The 23020-nt window shown below is 41.3% G+C and overlaps 3 protein-coding genes across 6 annotated transcripts in view; 1 reads left to right on the top strand and 2 right to left on the bottom strand.

Moving 5' to 3' along the window:
- Positions 1-8531, bottom strand: part of mmp21 (matrix metallopeptidase 21) — a 38627-nt gene extending 30096 nt beyond the window's left edge. For both annotated transcript variants that reach the window (XM_069899705.1, XM_069899703.1), the window contains exons 1-4: positions 8262-8531; positions 6102-6780; positions 4078-4217; positions 819-960 (exon numbers count right to left, since the gene is read on the bottom strand). In XM_069899705.1, coding sequence (XP_069755806.1) covers positions 819-960; positions 4078-4217; positions 6102-6780; positions 8262-8510 — 1210 coding nt within the window. In that variant the 5' untranslated portion in view covers positions 8511-8531. The remainder of the gene's footprint in view (positions 1-818; positions 961-4077; positions 4218-6101; positions 6781-8261) is intronic.
- edrf1 (erythroid differentiation regulatory factor 1) overlaps positions 1-23020 on the top strand; it is a 99149-nt gene that overhangs the window by 74263 nt on the left and 1866 nt on the right. The gene's annotated exons all lie outside the window — the stretch shown is intronic.
- Positions 11079-23020, bottom strand: part of uros (uroporphyrinogen III synthase) — a 16942-nt gene continuing 5000 nt past the window's right edge. For both annotated transcript variants that reach the window (XM_069899708.1, XM_069899707.1), the window contains exons 4-10: positions 22155-22251; positions 20798-20875; positions 19044-19118; positions 17574-17657; positions 15493-15578; positions 13525-13623; positions 11079-11414 (exon numbers count right to left, since the gene is read on the bottom strand). In XM_069899708.1, the coding sequence (XP_069755809.1) occupies positions 11235-11414; positions 13525-13623; positions 15493-15578; positions 17574-17657; positions 19044-19118; positions 20798-20875; positions 22155-22251 (699 nt within the window). In that variant the 3' untranslated portion in view covers positions 11079-11234. The remainder of the gene's footprint in view (positions 11415-13524; positions 13624-15492; positions 15579-17573; positions 17658-19043; positions 19119-20797; positions 20876-22154; positions 22252-23020) is intronic.

Raw genomic sequence — 23020 nt, 5'->3', positions numbered from 1 at the left:
ACCTTGTCAATGAAAAGTTCCATCCAGCCAGGATGCAAATGAAATTTAGCAGAATGTTGAGTCTTTGTTCCAATCCAAGAAGCAACAATGCACGTTGTTTTCATGTTTGCTCAATGCCCCCAAGACTAGAACTTGAATCAGATCTTCTCTTATTTATTTGGTACCAATGTAGACATACATTTCTATACATACTAAAATCATTTTCCTAAGTTTTGCGTTTTCCTGACCAGACAGTGGAGAGACAGAAATAGCTATTTCATGTTTGGCTAAGCTCTGTTAAAAGCAAACCCAAGTCCCTTTCACACGCGTCCCACTAAATCGGCCATTCAGTGTCCTGAGATAGGAATGGGGGTTTGCCCTTTCACGCTAGACCACTCCTAACTGGGACACTGAACACTTTCACACTTGCAAGGGTCTACCCCGGCATTTGGTCTGTTCTACCTTTATTCAGAAGTGCCTGCTTGACAAGTCATGCAAAAGAGAGAAGTGAATGCCAGTTTCACATTTGCCTGATCTTAATGCTGGCGTCTGCAGATGCCGGAGATTGTACGAGAGGTTGAGGCCGGAAATCCCCGGCGTGAGATGACATTATCTGACGCCGGCATTGAGCGGATTATGCTTTCACACTTTAAAGGCCAATTGGCGTTTGATTCCTGGGATCACTGGCAAGCGTGAAAGAGGCTCCAGATATCTAGTACTGCCTATTATACAATTGATCATTTGCTTCTTGCATCAAAAGATAACAAAATATCTTCAATGTTAAAATTTGTTACAGCACCAACTTTTGCAAGAATTTAAATTTGAATACAAGTGCTCACCATAGAGTTGCTGAATGTCTTTTCTATCAAGCCAGTCCAGTTCAAATGTTGATTCTTGTGGAATGTAGCTGGGTTGCATTACTGAGCCAGTCCTGTAGCTATGAGGCAAACCTAATACATGACCGATTTCATGGACAGCCACCTGCATTGGACAGATAGCAAGGTTTTACAAATTAGATTAATTGAAAAGCTACTTTTTTTTATCCACTGGAGCTTCGTTATTGCATTCCTGGATGAATTCATAAATTGGCAAATCTAGCCATGTCCATCAGGAGCACTGATGTTGATGGGAAGTGCTGCCTCAAGAAAGTATCAAAAAGGACCCTGTCACCCATGATCTACTTGCCGTCAGAAGTTTGAAGCCTGGTACCTTTGGGTTCCACAATAGTTTTCTGACAGCTGTCAAGCTAATGAACCTCCCCGTACTACCCAAAGCATAATCTACTCCAGAACCATCAAAAAGGTCTGTCTAAAATATCACATCTTTCTTTTGCACTAACTGCAACTGTGAATATTTATTTATCTCTCCTTTTGTGTTTATTATTTATTCTGTCTCTTGGATTTGTGGGTGTACCTTGTGCATGTGTGGCTTCAACAAGCAAGAATTATGGTGCATCTGTACGTTGTACTTGTAAATAAGGCAAGACACTTTCATATCAAATTAAAATAACGTATATTATTGCCTTCAGGGCTGTTTTTATTCATGAAGCCCAGTCAAAATGTGTGAATGGGTGCAGCAGTCAGTCCAGTACACAATCAGGAAAGTTCTTGATAGTATAATTAGCTTTACTATCCTGGAGTAAGGGAGAAACCTTTCATCCTACTGCCATTTATGGACTGCCTCAAATGTAAACTAAATTTGGCCGTACGTTCCTGACACCCCTGCATTGTGTTGATAATCCCACGAGTTCCTTAGCCCGAGGAAGGTTCCACTTAAACTTATTTATGAAATCTATTTCTGCACCTTTCCAGGTATTGATCCAGATCCTGGGAACTTTGAGCAAAAACCTATATCCTCATCACCCCTTCATCATTAGACATGTGTCCCTACCTTGAACATAAACTGAGTAAAACACAAGGCAATAATTAGACCATTTTCTTTCACATTTTTGAAATTAGCCAAATAATTTGGTCATTTGTTTTCTTTTAATTGTTGGAGCTCTGCACAGAACTCCTCACATCCATGTCCTAATACCTCTGATCCTTAGACCATATAATTAATGTCCAAGTTCATTTATCCTTTCCATTAAAGATTATCCAATTCTGTTAAATATACACCTCTTTTTATCATTCCATGTTAAACATCCATTGCTGACCTCGTTTGCTTAATTTCTCTGATTACACACCTAGATTGTTGTCCAATGTGTCAATGTATGCTCACAAAATTAGTTACAAAGCAGTTATTAATTTCCATGAATTAATAATACCTTTATCATTTTTGCAACATTCTAAATATGTTCCCTGCATTTTTGTATATTCCTATACACCATGAAGGCTGTAAAAATTGCTTCTCCTGACAGTGTGTTAGAGTATAATTGTCCATGCTGCATATTTAGCACCCACTTTTTTAAGTGTCAAATAACTGCAACTTCCAACAATCCCACCTATTTTGATTGATTCTGCCAAAGTACCGTGCTTCACACAATTGGTTCATTGTGGAGGAGGAGAGAGAGGAATATATAGAATTCATGGATCACATGAGCTGTTCTAATACAATCATCTTCAAAAATAGTATTTTGAAAACAATTTCATATTTCAAAAAACCAGAAATGGACTTAGTTCTCTTTAAAAAAAAAACTTCTATGTTGGCAATTTTAGGTTCCTTTTTGCTCTTTTCCTTTTCCAAATTGAACATAGGTTGAGAATTTGGGACCAATTTAGGAAATTCTTCGGGCTTAATGGTGTTTCACTGGTTTGTCCTATAATAGATTACCATCTTTTTCAACCGTCATTGGATGTAGGTTTCAAGGAATAGCATAGTTTATATGCCATGTATACTTATTAGTATTTTATAATTTGTATTAAGTTCATTAATTTTGTGTATCATGGTTTTAAATTTATTCAAAAAAAATAGGTATTCGAAGTTTTAATGATCACTTTATTCAAGATTTTGCCTCTTTCAATCAATTATCAGCTAAATTTAATCTTTCCAACAGACTTATTTTTAGATATTTACCAATTAGACATTATGTTCTGTCTAAGCTTTCAGATTTTCCGCAAATTTCCAACACTAATATTCTGGATCTACTTTTTAATTTACAGTTTTGTTTTCATGGTGGATCAACATCTTGTATTTATAATAAGTTATTGAATGCAAATTCAGTTCCCATGGCTGGGATCAAGAGTGATTGGGAACGAGGTTTGAACTTAACATTTTCAGATGAAGATTGGCACTCTACTCTCAGCTTGATTAATGATTCCTCATTTTCTGCAAGACATTGCTTATTTCAATTTAAGGTGTTGCGCAGAACTCTCATGTCCAAACTTAAATTATCTCATTTTTATTCAGATATTGATCCTTTATATGAGAAATGTAAAAGCTTTGAAGCTTCTCTGATCCATAGGTTTTGGAAATGCCCAAATTTAGAGAGATTCTGGAAAAACATTTTCCAAACTTTATCAATGATTAATTTAGAACTTTCCCTGTTAATTGGCTCTGTTTTTGCTCATAAACTTATCGGCATCTCAGGGTCGACCCTGTCATCTCACGTTGATAGCCCAATGAGCAATTTTATCGAAATGGAACAATGATTTATTCCCTTCTCATACACAGTGATTAGAGAAAATTAGATATAATATTAAAGATAGAAAGTTCCAATTTATGAAATTGTGGGGACCATTCGTAGAATTTTTAAAAATTGGTTGAATTAACAATTACTGTCTATGGGGATCACCAGTGGTTACACCTTATTGATTTTTATTTATTAATTATATGATAACCTTGATTAAAGGGAGGGGATAGATTAAATTTAGTTTTAGAGTTTTTTTTTTAATTTCATTTTGTTATTTCAACAAACGTGTTTAACATGGTCGCAGATCCTTTCAATGAAATGTTTTTGACGTTATAAGTATTTATTGAGGTAGTTTTATCTCCTATTTTTGGCTCTTGTTGTGTGTGTTTACTCGTAAACAAATTAATTATTTTGTAATTGTCAATTCTTTATGCTTGTATGTTAAACTCAATAAAAATCTTTCAAAAAAGAAAACCAATGAAAGGAAAAGATTAGTGAGAAGCAAAGAATGCTAGGAAAGGACTTACTTTCAGCAAGCTAATTCCATTTCCATCGCTTGGAATAGTAAAATGGTCGTCGTCATCAAAATGAATATCACCAAACTGCCACGAGTGAGCAAACTCCTGCCCATTTCCATCGAAAGTCCTTGTACAGCCCATATGGCGACCTACAGCAAAAGTGTGCGTGGATTTTCAGGTCAGCTGATCATTCCCCAGACCACACCACAAAACGGCCAGTAAAGCAATATGCATACAGTATGTCAAATCACAGTTTTTATGGTGAAATATCAAACCATCTTTTGGTCACTGCATGGAGGAATCATCAGATTCCTGAATGAACAATGAACCATAGACACTAACCTTTATCTTTTTCTTTTCCTTGCACGGTTTTTATTTATTTTGTAATGTGGTTTACAAGTAGTTCTCAACCTTTTTCTTTCCACTCACCTACCACCTTAAGTAATCCCTAGGCCATCAGTGCTCTGTGATTAATAAGGGATTCTTATGGTGGTAGGTGAGTGGGAAGGGAAGGGTGAGAATCACTGCTCTAGTCCCAATTGTAACGGAAATATTTTGCTTGAGAAAAATTGTCATTGGCCCATTTCCTTTGGAGTTTTGAAACCGTGCACATAACGAGTCAATGAGGTACGATTAAAACAGTGGTTTTCAAACCTTTTCTTTCCACCCACATCTTGGCTTGGGCTTCACAAATGAAGATTTATGAATGGAGCTGACCACTTTCGCTGCAGGCTGATGGCTGACGAGGCCAGTGCGGGACAGACATGCCCGGCCACAGCGTCTGCAAGGGAAATTCTGTTCTGGGTTTGATGCTGCTGTGTCACGGTTCTTCCTCCATCTCCTTTTGTCCTCAAGGTCAGCCCTGTGGTGATATGTAATTATACCATTAGGTCACCAAGGGTCAGCCCGATGACCTTGTATATAAAGCAGTCCAGAGCTACAGTCTAGCCTTCCAGGTTTGCCTTGCAGAGAGACGAGACCTCTTAGTGTACATATTAATTTATTTAAGCTGTCTTATACTCACACTGCTGTTGTGGTTATTGTCAGTAGAAGCCCCGCGTGCATTCTTGAAGGAGAAGACAGACTGGTAAATGGTGTGTCACCAGGCCACACAATTGGAGGCTGGAGGAGACCATGTGACAGGCTCCAAAGGATTTCTTCAGAGAGTCCGTGTACATCTCTTTTGGAGCCCCTCTATCACAGTGGCCAGTGGAGAGTTCACCATACAGCACAATCTTGAACAGTCAATGTGCCTTGTCCAGCGTATCTGCGTCTTCAACAGCATGGTCTCGATGCTCATAACCTCTGCCTGTTCGAGAACTTCAATATGGGTGACGAAGTCGATCCAGTGGATGTTGAAGATTGTGCAGAGGCAACATTAGTGGAAGCACTCAACGAGTTGTACGAGGTGACTCACAACTCGGAGCAGTACAGGAGGGTGGTCAGTACAACGGCTCTGTACACACTGATCTTTGTGCCTTTCTTCAGATGCTTGTTGTTCCAGACTCTCTTGTACAGCCTGACCAATGCACTGTTTGCCAGTCTGTTGTCAACCTCTATCAATCTGGGCATCTGATGAGATGGTGCGCCAAAGGTAGCTGAACTCGTGGAATGTCTTAAGCTCTGTCTTGCCGATGGAAATGTGGGGAGGGTAGTACTCTTCCTGAGATGCGGGCTGATGGGAACTTCTGTCTTCTTCAAGCTCGGCAGCCTTTGCAAAGCAGGATGTTATATGCTGCAAGGCTGCCTCTGCATGAGCAACAAGGGCAGCATCCCTTACTCATCACAGAGCACCTATAGCATAGGGATTACTCAAGGTTGTATGGGAGTAGAAAGAAAAAGGTTGAAAACCACTGATATAAATGCTGCTGTAAAACAACTAATTCCATGACAATAAATTCTGATGCGGATTCTGTTTCTTAACATGTTCTTTTTTTTTTAAATAAACACAAGGCATCTACTGTATTTTACTTCATGCTTTAAGTGAATGAAGTTATGAATATTATGTGCATTTAAAGAGTTATCAGTGTTACCTTTTCCAAAGCCAAGTTTGATGTCGACCATTGAAGCAGGAGAGTCAGTATTCTCTTCAAATTCTAAAGGAATGACTTCACTCCACATCCTAAAAGCCATTTTCAGCACAAGTTTCTGGTGCTCAACAGGCAGCTGGTTGCTATAACTTTCTCCCATCAAGCGCCACGTTAGCTTAGATTTAGAAAAGGCCATTCTCACTGCCTTGTTATCCGCATCAGAGCCAAATGGCGGCATTCTGGGAGTGGGAGAAAATAACAACTGCAAAAAGCGCTTCCTGCGACCTTTGGAATTTACAGTCACATCAGTAGCTTCACTGTTAGCTCCCACAGTAGGGTTAGCAATGGATGTCTCATCGTCTGGCAAGATACCATTAAACAGGACTTTATCTGGGACTCCACATCGTGGCTTGTTCATAGCTTCTTTAGTGGCTTTGTCGAATTCTCCTGTCATTGGTATGCTGTTGGCCTTCTGGAACTGTTTTAAAGCTTCTCTATAGACAGTACTTGCAATGGGCTCCACGGGAGACTCTTCCTTTTGTTTTGAAGCAGATGACCCTTCTTCAATGAGGTCCAACAAGTCTTTTGGAGCTGCATGCTCATCTGCAAGATTCTTCAAGCTCTGGTTCTTGACATTTTCCCAGTTTACTCGTTGAGTCCACCCATATTTGGACAGGTATTGCTTTTCCCCAAGATACAGAGAAAGCACCAGAAATTAAACAATAATTATGGAAATTCATCAGATTCACAAATAAGACAAAAACACCAAAATGATGTGACTAATATTTTGACCCAGATTACGTTGTTTAAAACCAGAGTACGAGTAGTTTAATTTTCTATAGTTGTAGGGGGCTATGTTTACATTTTTTACATCATCCCAAAGTCTCAAACCCTAACCCTCACTATTTTTCATGTTTAGACAATGCATCAGGCTGAGCTGCTTAACTATGGAGCTGAAATACAACTGGTGAAATGCTCAGTGATGTCAAAAGTAGTTCTATTGCCTCACAGCTCCAGTGGTCTGGATTTAATTCCAAGCTTTGGCACAGTCTTCCCATGTCTGCATGGGTTTCCTCCAGGTGCGCCGGTTTCCTCCCACTGCCCAGTAAAAATGTACGAGGGTTGTAGGACAATTGGGTGTAATTGGGAGCCATGGGCTTGTGGGCTCAAAGGGCCTGTTACTGTGCTGTATGTCTAAAGAAATAAATGGGTTCAGGTGGGAGTTGATGAGAATGTGAGGGAAAGAATAGGCTACTTCAATGACTTGGTGGGCTGAATGGACTGCTCCTGTCCTGTCAGAAGCTAATCTGCCTGGAAACACTATCCCGTTTTAATCTAACATTGAGAGTCATAATCTTTCAATAATAATTTGCCTAACTATTCCCCTTAAAGCTAGATACGAAATCTCACTGACCAGTCAAGGAGAATGATTGCAAAATGAGATAAAGTTGATCATGAAAATGTAATCACCACCAAAAGAACATACTAATTGAAAGCGCAGTTACAGTGTGAACATGCTGAGACGACAAAACCAAATAGCACATTAAATCAGCCATCCTTTCCACAACCCAATATTACAATATTTGTCCCGTCATTCAGGAAACAAAGTCACGTTCCTCTCACGATTGTTGCCAATGAACAAGTGACATTCCTTAAGGCTTAGGAAAATGAGGGGTAAACTTAGGAATGTTTATAAAATCATGAAGGGCCCAGATAAAATGAATGCTCACAGTCTTTTCCCCCAGGATCGATGATTCTAGAAGTAGAGGGCACAGGCTTAAAGGGAGAGGAGAGAGATTTAAGAGGGGGGTCTGGGGCAACTTATTCACTCAAAGGCCCAGGATCTGGAAGGAGCTGCTGGAGGAACTGTACAAAGTTGACATTCTTAGAAAGCAACTGGGTCAGCATGGACCAGTTGGGCCGAATGAGGAGGACTCTGACTGGAAAGCACTTGTGCTGCCAGTGAAAATGCAGTCGATAGCGTTTTCAGCCAGTTGGCTTGCACTTTGCGGCTTGGAGTTGGAGATTTTGCTTGGGGGAACAGGGTTCTTTTGTTTGTGACAATTCTTCAAGAGTGTGACATTCGTCCCCAGTGAGTGGAACAGTTGGTGGGAGGATGTCGGCGAGTGGGGCAGGTAGAAAGGGGCAGACGTGCTTGCTCACCTCGGCGGAGAGCGGGTCAAGGACGCGAGGAGCCCAGCGCTGCGGCGAGAACGCGACGTCCGAGTGGTCTCGGCGATGGAAGGGCTTCTCCCCGTTGGCGGAGCAGAGGATGCAAACCGCCAGCACCCGGAACGCCGTCCTCATGCTGATGGCGCTAACCTGGGCACGCGACGGACCCTTATGTACCGGGACCCCCCGGTCAAAGCTGGACCATTCACGAGCCGACGTGATATTTGGGACCTTCTGCATTTGCAAGGGTGACACGCTGGGAGGTGGCAGCAAGATGCGACCAGCCCCCCCCCCCACCCCCACCCACCCCTTGCGGGTAAACAGAAGATGGAAGGGAACCTGTTTCCTGACAAACAGAAGTTGAAAAGGATTTTGCATCTCGCCCTTCCACCACTCACCTGCAGCGGCTCCGTTTTGCATTTTGAACAACAAACTTTGGCGACTGTTTGAAAACCCCGACCGCAAATCTCAGAGCGGGAAGGTGCAACCATCCGAGGGGCTCGAATGCTCCGCTCTGGAGGCCTGGGTGGGGGGGGGGGGGGTAGAGGCCTGGTTGGGGGGGGGTAGAGGCCTGGTTGGGGGGGTAGAGGCCTGGTTGAGGGGGTAGAGGCCTGGGTGGGGGGCTGGGGGGGCTGGAGGCCTGGGTGGGTGGAGGGGGGGGGGGCTGGAGGCTTGGGTGGGTGGAGGGGGGGCTGGAGGCCTGGGTGGGTGGATGGGGGGGGGCTGGAGGCCTGGGTGGGTGGAGGGGGGGGGCTGGAGGCCTGGGTGAGTGGAGGGGGGGGCTGGAGGGGGGGCTGGGGGGGCTGGAGGCCTGGGTGGGGGGCTGGGGGGGCTGGAGGCCTGGGTGGGTGGAGGGGGGGGGCTGGAGGCCTGGGTGGGTGGAGGGGGGGGGCTGGAGGCCTGGGTGAGTGGAGGGGGGGGCTGGAGGGGGGGCTGGGGGGGCTGGAGGCCTGGGTGGGGGGCTGGGGGGGCTGGAGGCCTGGGTGGGTGGAGGGGGGGGGCTGGAGGCCTGGGTGGGTGGAGGGGGGGGCTGGAGGCCTGGGTGGGTGGAGGGGGGGGGGGGCTGGAGGCCTGGGTGAGTGGAGGGGGGGGGCTGGAGGCCTGGCTGGGGGGCTGGGGGGGCTGGAGGCCTGGCTGGGGGGCTGGGGGGGCTGGAGGCCTGGGTGGGGGGGGCTGGAGGCCTGGTTGGGTGGAGGGGAGTGGGGGGGGGGGGCTGGCCCGTGGCGATTCTTTCAAAGTCCAGCTGTTTGACGGTCACGTTTTGCAAGACTCATTGTGGCGGAGAGGGGGTCGGGGTAGTTCTTAGAAACATGTAAAATGCCAATCGGGAAGAGAATGGGGGAGGGAAGGTCCACGAAATGTAGTTCGTGGCCAATTACTCCACTTCGACTTGGAGGTGACAAATGGATGGGTCAGAGATGCGAAATGGGCCCATTCGAGGTTCTCACTTGATCCCGTGATTCATCAGAGCACCGTCTCCTTCAAAATCCTGTTGCAGAATCAGTGGGCACATATTGGATGAGAGATCAAAACTGCTCCAGTTCAATTTAATTTCAATAACCCCGATTTCAAGACCTCATCTGTAATATTCAGCTTGGAAGAACAGTTGGTTCTTGTGGTCCAGGGCTTTATATGAGTCGTCTCCGTGAGAACAGAAGGAGGGAAAGATGGTTAGTTGTCCTGTCCATTGGACAATGTGATTCTTACTTCCTGGAGCTGAACAGGTATTAAAAAGGAATTTTCATTTTTTATATTTATTGTTGTCAGGTGGTTTATGTGAATGTTTCCACTCTGAGGCTGCATGACTTGGTCATGACCCTAAGTTCTGATTCATGTGCCAGTGCAACTATCAATCAGCAGATTATTTTCTACACGCTTTAGGACAGTGGTTCTCAACCTTTCTCGTTCCACTCATGACCCACTTTAAGTCATCCCTAGGCCATCGGTGCTCTGTGTTTAGTAAGGGATAGCTTAAGGTGGGATGTGAGTAGGAAGGGAAGGTTGAGAATCACTGCTCTCGACCCAATGGTGACTGAAATATTTTGCTTGAGAAAAATTGCCATTGGCCCATTTCCTTTGGAGTTCTGAAACTGTGCTTTTCAACCTTTCTGTTTCCACTCACATACCACCTGAAGCAATCCACACCGAAAAAAAAAACAAAGAACGGTCGTGTCGTCCACTAGAAACACCGCTTTAGTGCATGCGACCACAAGATTTTTTTTCAGGCTGGAATATGATGATATCTAGCACACCTAGTCAATTTTTCCAACATTGGTCAGGTCAAGCTACCAGTGGTGTGGTGAAGACAGCAGGCATGTGAGAGCTTGGTGAATGGTGGGTCCAAGAATCTATCCTCTTTATCAATGGAATTTAATATTTGAGAAAGCTACAAAGGAATGAGGAGGATGAATTAATTTGAGTGACCTTAGTCCTGATTTGACACTTAAGTAAAAGGGGTGAAAAATTAAACTGAACAAAAGAAGGGAACAACCAAATAAAATAATTTGCATTTCTAAAAATGAAGATTTTATCATTTTTAAAAATTCCAACAAGCAATTTGAGCAAATAAAACTCTGCCACTTTAGTTGTCCACTTTCTGGGTGAGAGAGGTTCACTGGCAGCTGTTGGAGATTATCCCATTGTTAAGGTAGATAGTCCTCTTAATGAGTAAACCTCAGTGTGCTCAGTGAACAATTAATGGGAAAAAGCAGCGACCTTGTGGAACATAGGGACGTTGAAGGTGGGCTGCTGTATGCACAAGGCTGAAGATGATTGGATGAAATCATCGACCAATTTGCTGGTTCATAATTCATGGGTCTCAATATTTTATTGTTTCTTCAACATTAAAAACTGCTGGCTTGGTTGCAAACTAATAATGTTGGAATACTTTAATCATAAAGTGATTCAGAAAATTAGAAAACGACCCTGATTTAAAGTAATTTTACAGAGAAACAACAGGGAGAGTCAACACAAGGAAAGATGACAACATCTTTCATCCATGGGAGATGTATTCTCTGTGCATTGCTGGAGTACTCTTCTAATACAAGCTGCCAGATCTTGTGGTGTAGGCTTTTCACTAGTGCAGCTCACAGTCAGTCCCTCTGACATCATGGCTTCAGCAGTTGTTGGTCCTATTGCTGCAAACTGAAAAAAAAAACCAAAATGACCAAATTTTCACTGGACGTAGATGAATGAATGAAATGAATCACCAGCTTGAGGAGAAAGTTCTTTTTAGGCCAACGTGTACAAGTTACACTAATCCCATTTCTCATCTCTCAGTCTATTACTTTACGAGCTGTGATACACTGAGAAACATGCAAGCCACAAAACTTGTACGAGAACAACAAGTTATCAGAGGGTCATTCCCAAAGAGAAGAATTATAAAGATTCTTGATGAGGGGTTAATGGTTGACTGGGGTAGGTGGGAACATAGAGTTCAGGTTACAATCAAAATGGTCACAATCTTGTTGAGCGACTTTCTCTTCCTTATTGACATGTTTGTATATCCTTCTTGTACAAAATTGTGTGAGAACCTTTGAGCTCTGTAACAAGTCCTGACTACCCATCCAGATTGTTCGTGTTTCTGATAACTTGTTCTCCCCTACCAGCCTCCACATCTTCCTCCGTCATTTCTGCTACCTACTATGCGATCCCACCGCTGGACACCTCTCCTCCCCTCTCTGCCTTCCATAGGGACTGCTCCCTCCATGACTCCCTTGTCCACTCATCCCACCAATCGTTCCCTTGGTATCAACTCCTGTGACTGCAGGAGATGCTCCACTTGCACCCACATTTCCTCCCTCGCCATCATTCAGGGCCCCAAGCAGTCTTCCAAGTGAAGCAAAATTTCACTTGTGAATCTGCAGGGGTCATCTATTGCATCCAGTGTTCCCGTTGTGTACTCCTCTACATCGGAGGGACTGGGTGCAGACTGGGAGATCGCTTTGTTGAGCACCTTGGCTCTGTCTGCCGCAATAGCCTGGATCTCCCAGTAGCCATCATTTTAATTCCCCATCCCATTCCCTTGCTGACATATCTGTCCATGATCTCATGCACTGCCAGACTGATAACACCTGCAAATTGGAAGGACATCTTCCTACTGGGCACCCTTCATCCGGATGGCATTAATATCGACTTCTCTGGCTTTTGTAAAAACATCCCCTTCACTTCTTCCCCCATCACCTCCCCCAGCTCTGTCTCTCTCCCTTTTCTCTGTCTCTTTCACACATACATATTCAATTCTCAATTCTCGACTTTATCATATCCAATTAACTCCTTTTGTTCATCTGGACCCTTCCCCAGCCAGCACTGTCTGCATTGTCTGAGATTTCTTATACTTTGCTCATTCTGCTTATTCCTTGAAGAAGGGCTCAAGCCTGAAACGTCAACAACGTATCTTTGTCCCATATGGATACTGAAAGACCAGCTGAGTTTTTAGTTTGCAAATAACTAACAGGGCATGCGGGAGATTGCATCGGAGCTATTGGAAAGATGGTAGGATTGTTGAGATTTTGCCATCAAGGTATTTTAGACTCAGCGTATAGCATGATGAAATTTTTAAGTTTCAGATAGTCCTATATGACAGCATATATGATATATTATGAGCTTTTGTTTTCCATAATGTGATTGGCACCTTACCAAATCTAAGTATATATTCAACAGTTCCCTCTTAACCATTATCCAGCCATCCCCAGGCTTTTCCAGTAATTTATTTGCTGTCACTGTTCCTCCTGGCTCTGTATTCCAGTTTCTAACCACTTCTGTGTATCAAATCATTCTCTTGTCACCTTCATTTCTTTGCCAATCAGTATGAATCTTTGCATTCTTGCTTCTGATCCTTCATAGACTTCATAGACAAAATAAAACACAAGAGACTGTTCAGCCCAAGACTGTGCCAGTTGAAAATGTCTTAGCTCTTTAATTAGACAACCAAATACTTTTTAAAATGTGATGAAGCTTTGAGCATAATCTTCACTTTCTGACAGTGAGTTCCAGACTCTGGCCACTCTGTAGATGAAAAAATTCATTTCCTCCCTTCCGATTATTGAACAGATTACCTTTAAATCTGTGGACTCTGGTTTTGATCCCTTTTAAAGTAAATTCTTTCCCACTTTTTCTGTCTAAGCTCCTCATCATTTTATAAAAGCTTTCTCTTCACCCTCTTCTGTTCCAAGTAAACAAACCTACCAAGCTTTATCAGAGGGATTTTAAAATCAGCCAAGCACAGCATGAAGGACAATTCGAAACTACTTACCTTGATCTGATTAATGGAATCGCGAGCCAAATTTTGAATGGTCTTCAAACAAAACCTGACACCAGAAGGGCTGAAAAAGGTGATGCTTGCTGGGATTCCCTGGCAGAAAAGAGGAAACCATTAATTTTTTTTCTAGTTGTAAACTGTGAATTTCCTGAAAAACTATTACTGAAGCTTGTCTGTGGCCGGTTTTGCCAAGCTCAGAGCTTAAATGGAAAGTTGTGTTTGCCTAAAGTATCCTGGGTTTCAACAAAATGATCTGATCATTGAGTGATGAGCTGAGGGAACACCACTTCAAGCTTTGACAGTCAATCATGATCCTTTCTCAGCCTTTTCAGGTGTCACTTAATGACTGATATTCAGAGATATAAACATCTCAGGTAATTATTAAAATAGACATGATAAATAATTACCTTAAAAATAAAAGATTAAATAACATAATTTCAAAGAACATAAATAATCACAAACGATAAATGAAACTGATGAAAAGTTAGGAAGGTTAACAACAACATCTTCATCTGCAGATTTTCCTTCACATCAAATGTTATCCTGACTTAGAAGCCTATCATCGTTCGTTCTCAAGATTCCAGAAGGAGGTGTCTTTGTCAAAATGTAGGACTATTTGGCATTAAAGAATAAAGATATCCTTTCATAGTCTTTCCCTTTCTAATGCCATTGCAAACACAGTCTCTTTCTTTGAAGTATCTCATTTATGTATTCTGTAAGTCTATGATTTCATATGAATGAAATAAATGAATGAGCGAGAGGTTATTGTCACAAAGACATAATTAAAGTCAAATGAAATCTTCATTGGTTGGAAAAATTGAGATAGCCCTGTAAGGTGGTGTTTCATGTTACTTTTTAACCTGGTGTTCAAAATGTACTTGACAGACACATTGTAGTATAGGGTATTTGTTATTAAGGGGATTCAACTGTAAACTATCAATAATATTTCTTGGAAAAACCCAGAAATGTAGATGCTTCCATGAAATGGTTGCAAAGAGTTCTTCAAAAGGTTACAATAATTATAGCTTCAATCCCATCAACTGACAAAAGTCTAAAATCCCACTCCTGTCAACCACTCCTCCTTCCATGTGATAGCCCTGTAAGGTGGCGTTTCATGTTACTTTTTAACCTGGTGATGGTGTTTTCACACACGTGCTGCAATCTCCATCTCAGTGGGTTGCAGGATCAGAATGTGCTGTCAGACTAGCTTGGCAAGTAATGGCAGCAGTCACTGTGGTAGAGGGAAGGAATATTTCTAATATTTGTTGGCGTGCCAATAGAGCAGGCTGTTTAGGCCTGGATGATATCAAATGTTTTAAGAGTTATTGGCATTGCATACTTCCAGAATCATGGCCCAGACATTTGCCTTGCAGTGAGTTTAAAAACCTTGGGGAGATTAGGAGGAGTCACTTAACGCAGGCCTCCTTCCTTCTAACCTGTTCTTCTCACCTATCCCTGGGGGCAACAGCACATTTAAGTAAAAACAGAACATGACTGCTTCACAGGGAAGGTGGCCCATAAACATTGAACAGTTCAAGGGAGAACATAGATGAAAAAAGGATGAGAATGGGTGTTCTAACCAATGATATTTACGTAAGAAACAAGAATTTCAGATGTTGTAATTTTGTGCAAGTAAAGAAAAGCTGGAGGTACTCAGTGATTTATAGATAAATGGACAGTCAATGTATCCCTTTGCCAATATTTAAGTGGTTTGTCTAAATATGTTTGTTTTCATTGGTGATCATTCAGAAATTAATAGTGAGAGACTCAGAAGGAGAGTGTCAAGGGTAGATGATTAGACTCTACTGTTGGTGTCCGCACTTTTGTAGCACAAGACTCCTTTCAGTTACAAGAGATTTTTTATACATAAAGAGTAAAAAAATTGGCTAACAGAATCCATTGAATAATTAATATTATTTTATTTAACATAAATATGCATGCACTGTATTTGGAATCACATACCTGTTCTGAAAAATAATCACTTATAACCTGCTGGAAGGAAGGATGCTGAGATGTTTGATAGACAGTAATAGTCTCCAAAGGCACATCTGAAATCAGTGTAGACATCAAGTAAAAACTTCAAGTAAAAAAAGAATACTGCACTGCAATAACTTTGAAGTCAACACTTTGGGGATATCATTCTCCACAAAAATTTAACAGGCCTTAATTATTATTATTTCCTTTGCATTTTTATTAAAACCAATTCATCCTTAAAATGATTTTTGACAAGTATAGACGACACACATCTATATTTTAGAACAAAAATGCAAAACCTAGAAATCTCTGAAAAAGATGTTTGGCTTTCACTTCTGGAATTGTTTAAATGTAGTCTAGAATAATGGCTTGAAATTCTCTTGCTCTTTCCACCACAAATGTGAAAATGATTTGTGGATGATAAACCAGGAGAGACTGCATAAATCGAGTTTGTTTTTCATGGAATGGGGGGAGCTGAGGAGGACCCGATGGAATGATACAAAATTATAAGAAGCATGGAAAGGACTCTCCAGGTGGATGGCATTAACATCGACTTTTCCGGTTCTGCTAACTTGCTCTCCCTCCCCCCCTCCCTTATCTTTCCCCTGTCTTCTTTCCCTCAGCTCTCCACCCCTTTCCCTCTCTATTCACCTAGCCATTCCTCCTTCCCTTGCTTACTGCTCTGCCTTCCCTCTCCTCTCCATCTATTACCTCCTGCCTTGCTACCATGCTCCTCCCCCTTACCTTTTCATTTGGATGCCTGCCGAGATTTTTCCATACCTTGATGAAGGGATTATGACCAATAGCGCCTTTGGAAGACTACACAAAAGAGTCTGGAAAAACAACCAACTGAAAAACCTCACAAAGATTAGCGTATACAGAGCCGTTGTCATATCCACACTCCTGTTTGGCTCCGAATCATGGGTCCTCTACCGGCATTACCTACGGCTCCTAGAACGCTTCCACCAGCGTTGTCTCCGCTCCATCCTCAACATTCATTGGAGCAACTTCATCTCCAACATCGAAGTACTTGAGATGGCAGAGGCCGACAGCATCGAATCCATGCTGCTGAAGATCCAACTGCGCTGGATTCAGAATGGAGGATCATCGCCTTCCCAAGATCGTGTTATATGGCGAGCTCTCCACTGGCCACCGTGACAGAGGTGCACCAAAGAAAAGGTACAAGGACTGCCTAAAGAAATCTCTTGGTGCCTGCCACATTGACCCCCGCCAGTGGGCTGATATCGCCTCAAACCGTGCATCTTGGTGCCTCACAGTTCGGCGGGCAGCAACCTCCTTTGAAGAAGACCGCAGAGCCCACCTCACTGACAAAAGACAAAGGAGGAAAAACCCAACACCCAACCCCAACCAACCAATTTTCCCTTGCAACTGCTGCAACCGTGTCTGCCTGTCCCGCATCGGACTTGTCAGCCACAAACGAGCCTGCAGCTGACGTGGACATTACCCCCTCCATAAATCTTCGTCCGCGAAGCCAAGCCAAAGAAAGATAAAGTAAACTGTTTAACCTGCAGACATTCGTGCTTTACTATTTCCATACTGGAATGGACTGCCTATGAAGGTGTGGAGGCAGGCTCTCTCACAACATTGAATTACCAAAGGCAAAATCCCAGTAAATGGGATGAGAATGGATAGGTACTCAATAGTTCCTGGGGGTCCACATGAATCTGATTGTAAAATATACAACAAGTTGATTGGCATCGAAAATATGTTAACACTTTCTCATTAATACTGATAGGCTCCAAGTCAGTGCTTTAATTAAAATGTCAATCTATTTCAATCTTTTAACTAAAAACACAATGCTGGAGAGATTCAGCAGGTCAAACGATGTACTTTATATAAAACAAAGATAAAGATACAGAACCAACGTTTTGTGCCTGAGCCCTTCATCAAACCTTCTGAGTTTCTCCAGCATCATGTTTTTACTTCAACCATCGTGTATGGAGACTTTTGTGTTTTACTTCAATCTTTTAAATACTATTTGATATTCAGTTCTCTTTAAATTTGCAATTTTCCACGTTTTTTTTAAATCTCACGAAATTAATACCTACTGTTCTCCTTTAAGATTCTTGGGAGAGTCTCTCTTTTAAGTGTACCACATGGAAATAGAAGAGGCAGGAAATTTGAAGATTCCTCTGTTGAAGGCAGAGCAAGACTTTAAAATAAAATACCTGTAGTTCTTTTCCAGCATATTCAATATTAGCAAAAAGAGCTACCCAAAGGTTAAAAAAAAATCAAATCTGTTAAGACTGGTTAGACAGAAAAACTTGTATTTTTCATCCATTACACTGTAAAGGAGGGAACATAAATTATGGTCTATTAGCTCAAATCTTCTGTAATCTGTCTTCCCAAAACTTCACTTTATCACCAGCCTCAGTAATATATATCTTTTGTCATCATTCGAAATTTAAAATTGCACAGCTAATGTCTTGGATGAATTCTGGCGCACTCATTTTCACTCTTGCCTAATATAATTGGTCATCTCTAACTATTGTATACATTACTATCTTTTCCTTCTATTAAGATAGCAAGATGGTGGTCCAGTTGCAGCCTCCTTATAATGACAGCACTACCGCAGAGTGGGGCAGCAGAGATGCAGACTTCCGTGGGGTCTAACTGCTCAGCCGTCCAACCCAATATCGAATGCAGGTTTGCATTGCCTGCAGAACGGATCTCGTTGTGTTTCTTTTAAACCAAGACCTACAGAATTCTGTGCTCAACAGCTGAAGGATTCTCATCAGTCTACAAACTGCCTGCCCTCCAGCTTTAGGGAAACCAGCATCAGGATTGGCATTCATGAAGGAACCAATGGCAAAGAGGGCTCCCAAAGGGCCTCAGGAGCTGACAGCTTCTTAATCACTGGGGATTTGGAACCAGGAGGTCAGTAGGGTAACTTGTAAGTTCCAAAGTTGGGTTCACCACTGGACCAGATGGGAGACTGCAGTTATGGCTGGTGGGGTGTGATAGGACAGATTCTATCACCAATGTGTATACGTCCAGATTGTAGTGTAGGATGACTGTGATTGGTTGAGAGTGTAGCCACACTTACTGGCAGGTCTTAAAAGATTGCTCCTAGCCAGACCAGGTCATTTTGGACTGGTCGACCTACTTGTGATACGCTCCAGTCTTTTAGTTAATAAAAGCCTTGGTTTGGATCGACAAGTCTTTGGTTCTTTCGACGCGCTCTACATGGGGTCCACGGACACACGATGTCACTGTAGGGATTCCCTTTTTCTTTCTGATCTGGATGGTGATAGTGGCAACTGGAGTTTGCTTGCAAAGCAAACAAAGGAAAACAAATTTTGTGTAGCTTTGGTGCATGGCAATAAAGGAATCTTGAATCATATTCATAAACTAATTCAATACAATAACTGATATAGATAAATCTCTCATAAAAGAAGTTTCTAAAAGCCCCGGTTTTGTTATTTTCTCATCTTAAATAAAATTGCTTAAATACACTAATAAAATGAAACCATGTGAAATAAAAAAAATTCGAAATAAATAAATGCTTATTTACTTACTGATACAGATGTACTCAGCTAGTTTTTCTGCATTTCCAGATTCTTCTCCTTGTGTTGCAAGACCAATTTCATTTACTTATAATGAGGAAAATAAGGAAGATATTCAACTGATCACAATCACACATCAATCAATCTGACAGTAAACAGAGTGAAATGTGACACAAAAGTTCTGAATAACATCTATTCTCTGAACACATTGACTTAAGAACTGAAATGGCTTTGTTCATTACAATCCAAACGGAAGTCTTTGCTCTTTTCTAACACAGACACATAAATAATTGTCCTTCAAGCCTAATTCACTATTCAGTGAAATCATGGCTGATATGATTGCCAACCTCAACTCCATTTTTCCATCATCTTATGGTATCCTTTCATCCATCTGGCCAACTCCAGAGACTCTGGATTGAAATTTCACTGAGCACCTTTGCACTGTCTGCACCAGTGACAAAGACCTCCCAGTAGCCAACCATTTCAGTTCTGTGTCACACTCCCACACTCACATCTGTCCATGGCCTTATGTACTATCCCACCAAGACACACACATTTTGGTGGAACAGCACCTGATTTTCTATCTGGGCACTCTCCAACCAGAAGGCATTAACATGGGTTTCTGCTAACCTCTCCTCTATCCTCTCCCTGCTTCCCTTCCTCTTTCCAGTTCTCCTCCCTCCCTTCTACCTCTATTCACCTAACCATCCTTCCTCCCCTTGATCACTGCTATCCCCTCCTTCCCTTCTCCACCTATCGTCTCCTACCTTTGCTACCTCACCTCGCCCCTACTCTTTTGTTCGGATGCCTGCCGACATTTCTCGATACCTTGGTGAAGAGCTGAAGCCCGAAATGTTGGTTATGTATTTCTACCGTTGCTATATAAAGGACATTGTTCGATCTGCTGAGTTTCTCCAGCATTTTGTGCTTTTTCTCTGGAATGTAGGTTGTCCTGATAATGGAACTCTGACTTGATGAATTTCTGACAGCTTCGTTTTTCTCTAGAGTCACGTGATTTACAGGAATTTTGGGTAATGAAGATGTGGAAATACCTTAGAGACTGTGTGACAGGTGCACAATATTGTGCATCATGTAGATAAACATATCATTGCTTAATGGTGATAGAATGATACTTGCTGCCAGGGAGGTGACTGTTTTGAGACTGGTTAATATCAGATTGCATTGGAGAGTTTAAACCTATGCATTTGTATGTTCAGAGAGCTCATCCCTCACAGCCTCAGATCCCCATCCTGTGAAAGTGGGAAATGTCAAAAAGAATGGACCACTTTTAAGTTACTATTGCACTCTAAATGTTTTGGAATATCTTTTCCAACTTTATTCTTTCATTGTATAATTTTTCTTTCTTCTTCTTCTTTCTTTGGCTTGGCTTCGATTTATGGAGGGGTAAATGTCCACGTCAGCTGCAGGCTCGTTGGTGGCTGACAAGTCCGATGCGGGACAGGCAGACACGGTTGCAGCGGAAAATTGGTGGGTTGGGGTTGGGTGTTGGGTTTTTCCTCCTTTGTCTTTTGTCAGTGAGGTGGGCTCTGCGGTCTTCTTCAAAGGAGGTTGCTGCCCGCCAAACTGTGAGGCGCCAAGATGCACGGTTGGAGGCGAGATCAGCCCACTGGCGGTGGTCAATGTGGCAGGCACCAAGAGAGTTCTTTAAGCAGTCCTTATAATGTTTAATAAACATAAATAATATACCTTTTTTCTCCAAATATTATTTTACATATATCTGTAATGTATATAAACTAACCTCTTACCTAAATTCGCTGTAGATCTTCCGACAACATAGACAGATTTTTCATTCCATCGTTCTCTTAAAGAATGATTACACCATGCTGTTAAAAAATAGGATATGTGACTGATTGCATTGAGGATTTTTAGTTCAGTTATGGATTTCCTGAAATCATGGGATTATTAATTGTTTTACCTTTATTTCCAATCACAAATATTACAAAAACACTGACAAATTAAATATGATAATATTGCGCTATGGAAACTGCATAAAATGTTTATTATTGAACGAAATATACTGATCATTGTGTACAGAATACACTGTTTTACAAATTTAAGTATTTTTGTGTACCACAGAGGAATTCAATTTCTACCCTGACCACTAAATGCAACACAGCCCAAATTGTGTTTGGGCCATTAGGTATGGGGTATCTAGATTGCATTGTCTTAACACAATTTGCATAAAATGGACTTGTGCATAGAAAGCCAGCAAATAGTACAGGATACTTAATGAGAAGCAGACTTTAACTGATGAGTTGAGACCTGCTTCAGCATTAAAGTCTCACTGAGTCCTTGATCAGGCCACGATCTACCAGCAGGCACTTCTTTAAGTGTTTACTTTGATCTCCCACCCCATCCCAATGACATGGATACTCCTCCCCAGATTCCCCCCTCCCAATTTATTCCCTCTACTCCCCTGTCTTCCTGAAATGTTCATTCCCACCATATTATTCCTTCCCCTCAAGCACTCAGCCCTCTCTACTCATTCCTGAAGGAGATCTCAATTCCCATCTACTCCTCTATCAGATTTCCTGGTACTTCTCCAATGCTAACAATGCTTTTGACAATATTTTTACATGCAAACCCTTTTCAATCAGCATGTAAACTTGGTTTTGTGCTTGAATACTGCTGAATGATTCTGTCTGCTTCCTGTTTCCGGTGTTTAAGGCAAATTTTTAGGTGCAAAAGAAGTTCTGGACAGTTTGTTCAAGAATTCAATGAAAATTAACTTTAGAAATAAAAAAAATGTCTTAAAATTTTCACGCGTTCTTCATCAATTTCTCATCCCTGATTCAAAAATAAATCAAGTTAGCTTTTAATGATTTTACTGATGTCATCAATCAGTAGAAATTTACAAAAATGATTCAGTGGATGATAAACTTCATTCATGAAGAGAGATTGGAAATGTTACAGGGTTTGTTCTTGAAACACAGAAGGTTGAAAGAAAATTTTATTACTTATAATTTGGAATTGATCCACTAAGGGTGTCATTATGATAAACATACACAAATATTCAAATCTTGGAATTAAAATATAAGGAGCATGGTGTTTTTACTTTATAATTTTTGTATTGTAAAATATTATTAGAGTTAATTCAATTACCTTCTCCAAGAACCTTCTCACCCAAACATAACTTCACAGCATTTACCGCTCTGGGACTGGTAAAAATCAGGCCACTGTAAGCTTCAGGGAGTGCCAGCTACAAGGAGATCAGAATGAAAGAGTGGAGAAAATACAAATCAAATACCTTTTACAGCATGACTATAAGAATTCTACGGTGAATTTATTTGAACCAAGCCTTTTTTTTCAAACTTCAGCATTGATTATGAAACTCCATCTTAAAACTTTTTTGAAAGCTAAATTCAAAATAATTCTGAAAAACAATTGTCTCAAAATTACTAACCAGCTGCAGCTATGAGGAGTAATGACAAACACTAGTTTTGGCAGAAAACATCTTGCATATATTTAGATAATAGAAAGCAAATAAATATCACCTGTACACTTTATTTCTTCAAGTAGAACCCCATTCATTCGCTAATGGACGGAAGTATTCAATGATCAATGAATTCTTACTTTTCAATTCACTACGTAAATACACAATGCTAATATCCCAAATTATATGAGCTTACATGCTTTTAAGCTTGTTAATCAGAAATGAAGTAATTCTTTCAGGATTCCCAATTATCTACACAGACAGCAATGTGCATTATTAAAATAAACCTAAATAAGAATTAAATCTGTTGTGAACATTTTTTTCACTATAATTTTTGAATGATGAATGAATGTTTTCACTTTCCAAATGCATTGTTTGTATGTGGCGATGTGCAAATTTAACTCAACACTTACAGAAGTTACGCAAAATTCTGTTCAACTGTTCAGAATACAAAACCGATTTGAATTTAATGCCAACAGAAAAAACAGGAATTGTGCTTTTTGGATATAAAATAAAATTTATTGTGATATTTATA

The sequence above is a fragment of the Narcine bancroftii genome, chromosome 10, assembly GCF_036971445.1.
Source record: "Narcine bancroftii isolate sNarBan1 chromosome 10, sNarBan1.hap1, whole genome shotgun sequence".
NCBI lineage: Eukaryota > Metazoa > Chordata > Chondrichthyes > Torpediniformes > Narcinidae > Narcine > Narcine bancroftii.
This window is presented reverse-complemented; position numbering and strand designations above follow the sequence as displayed.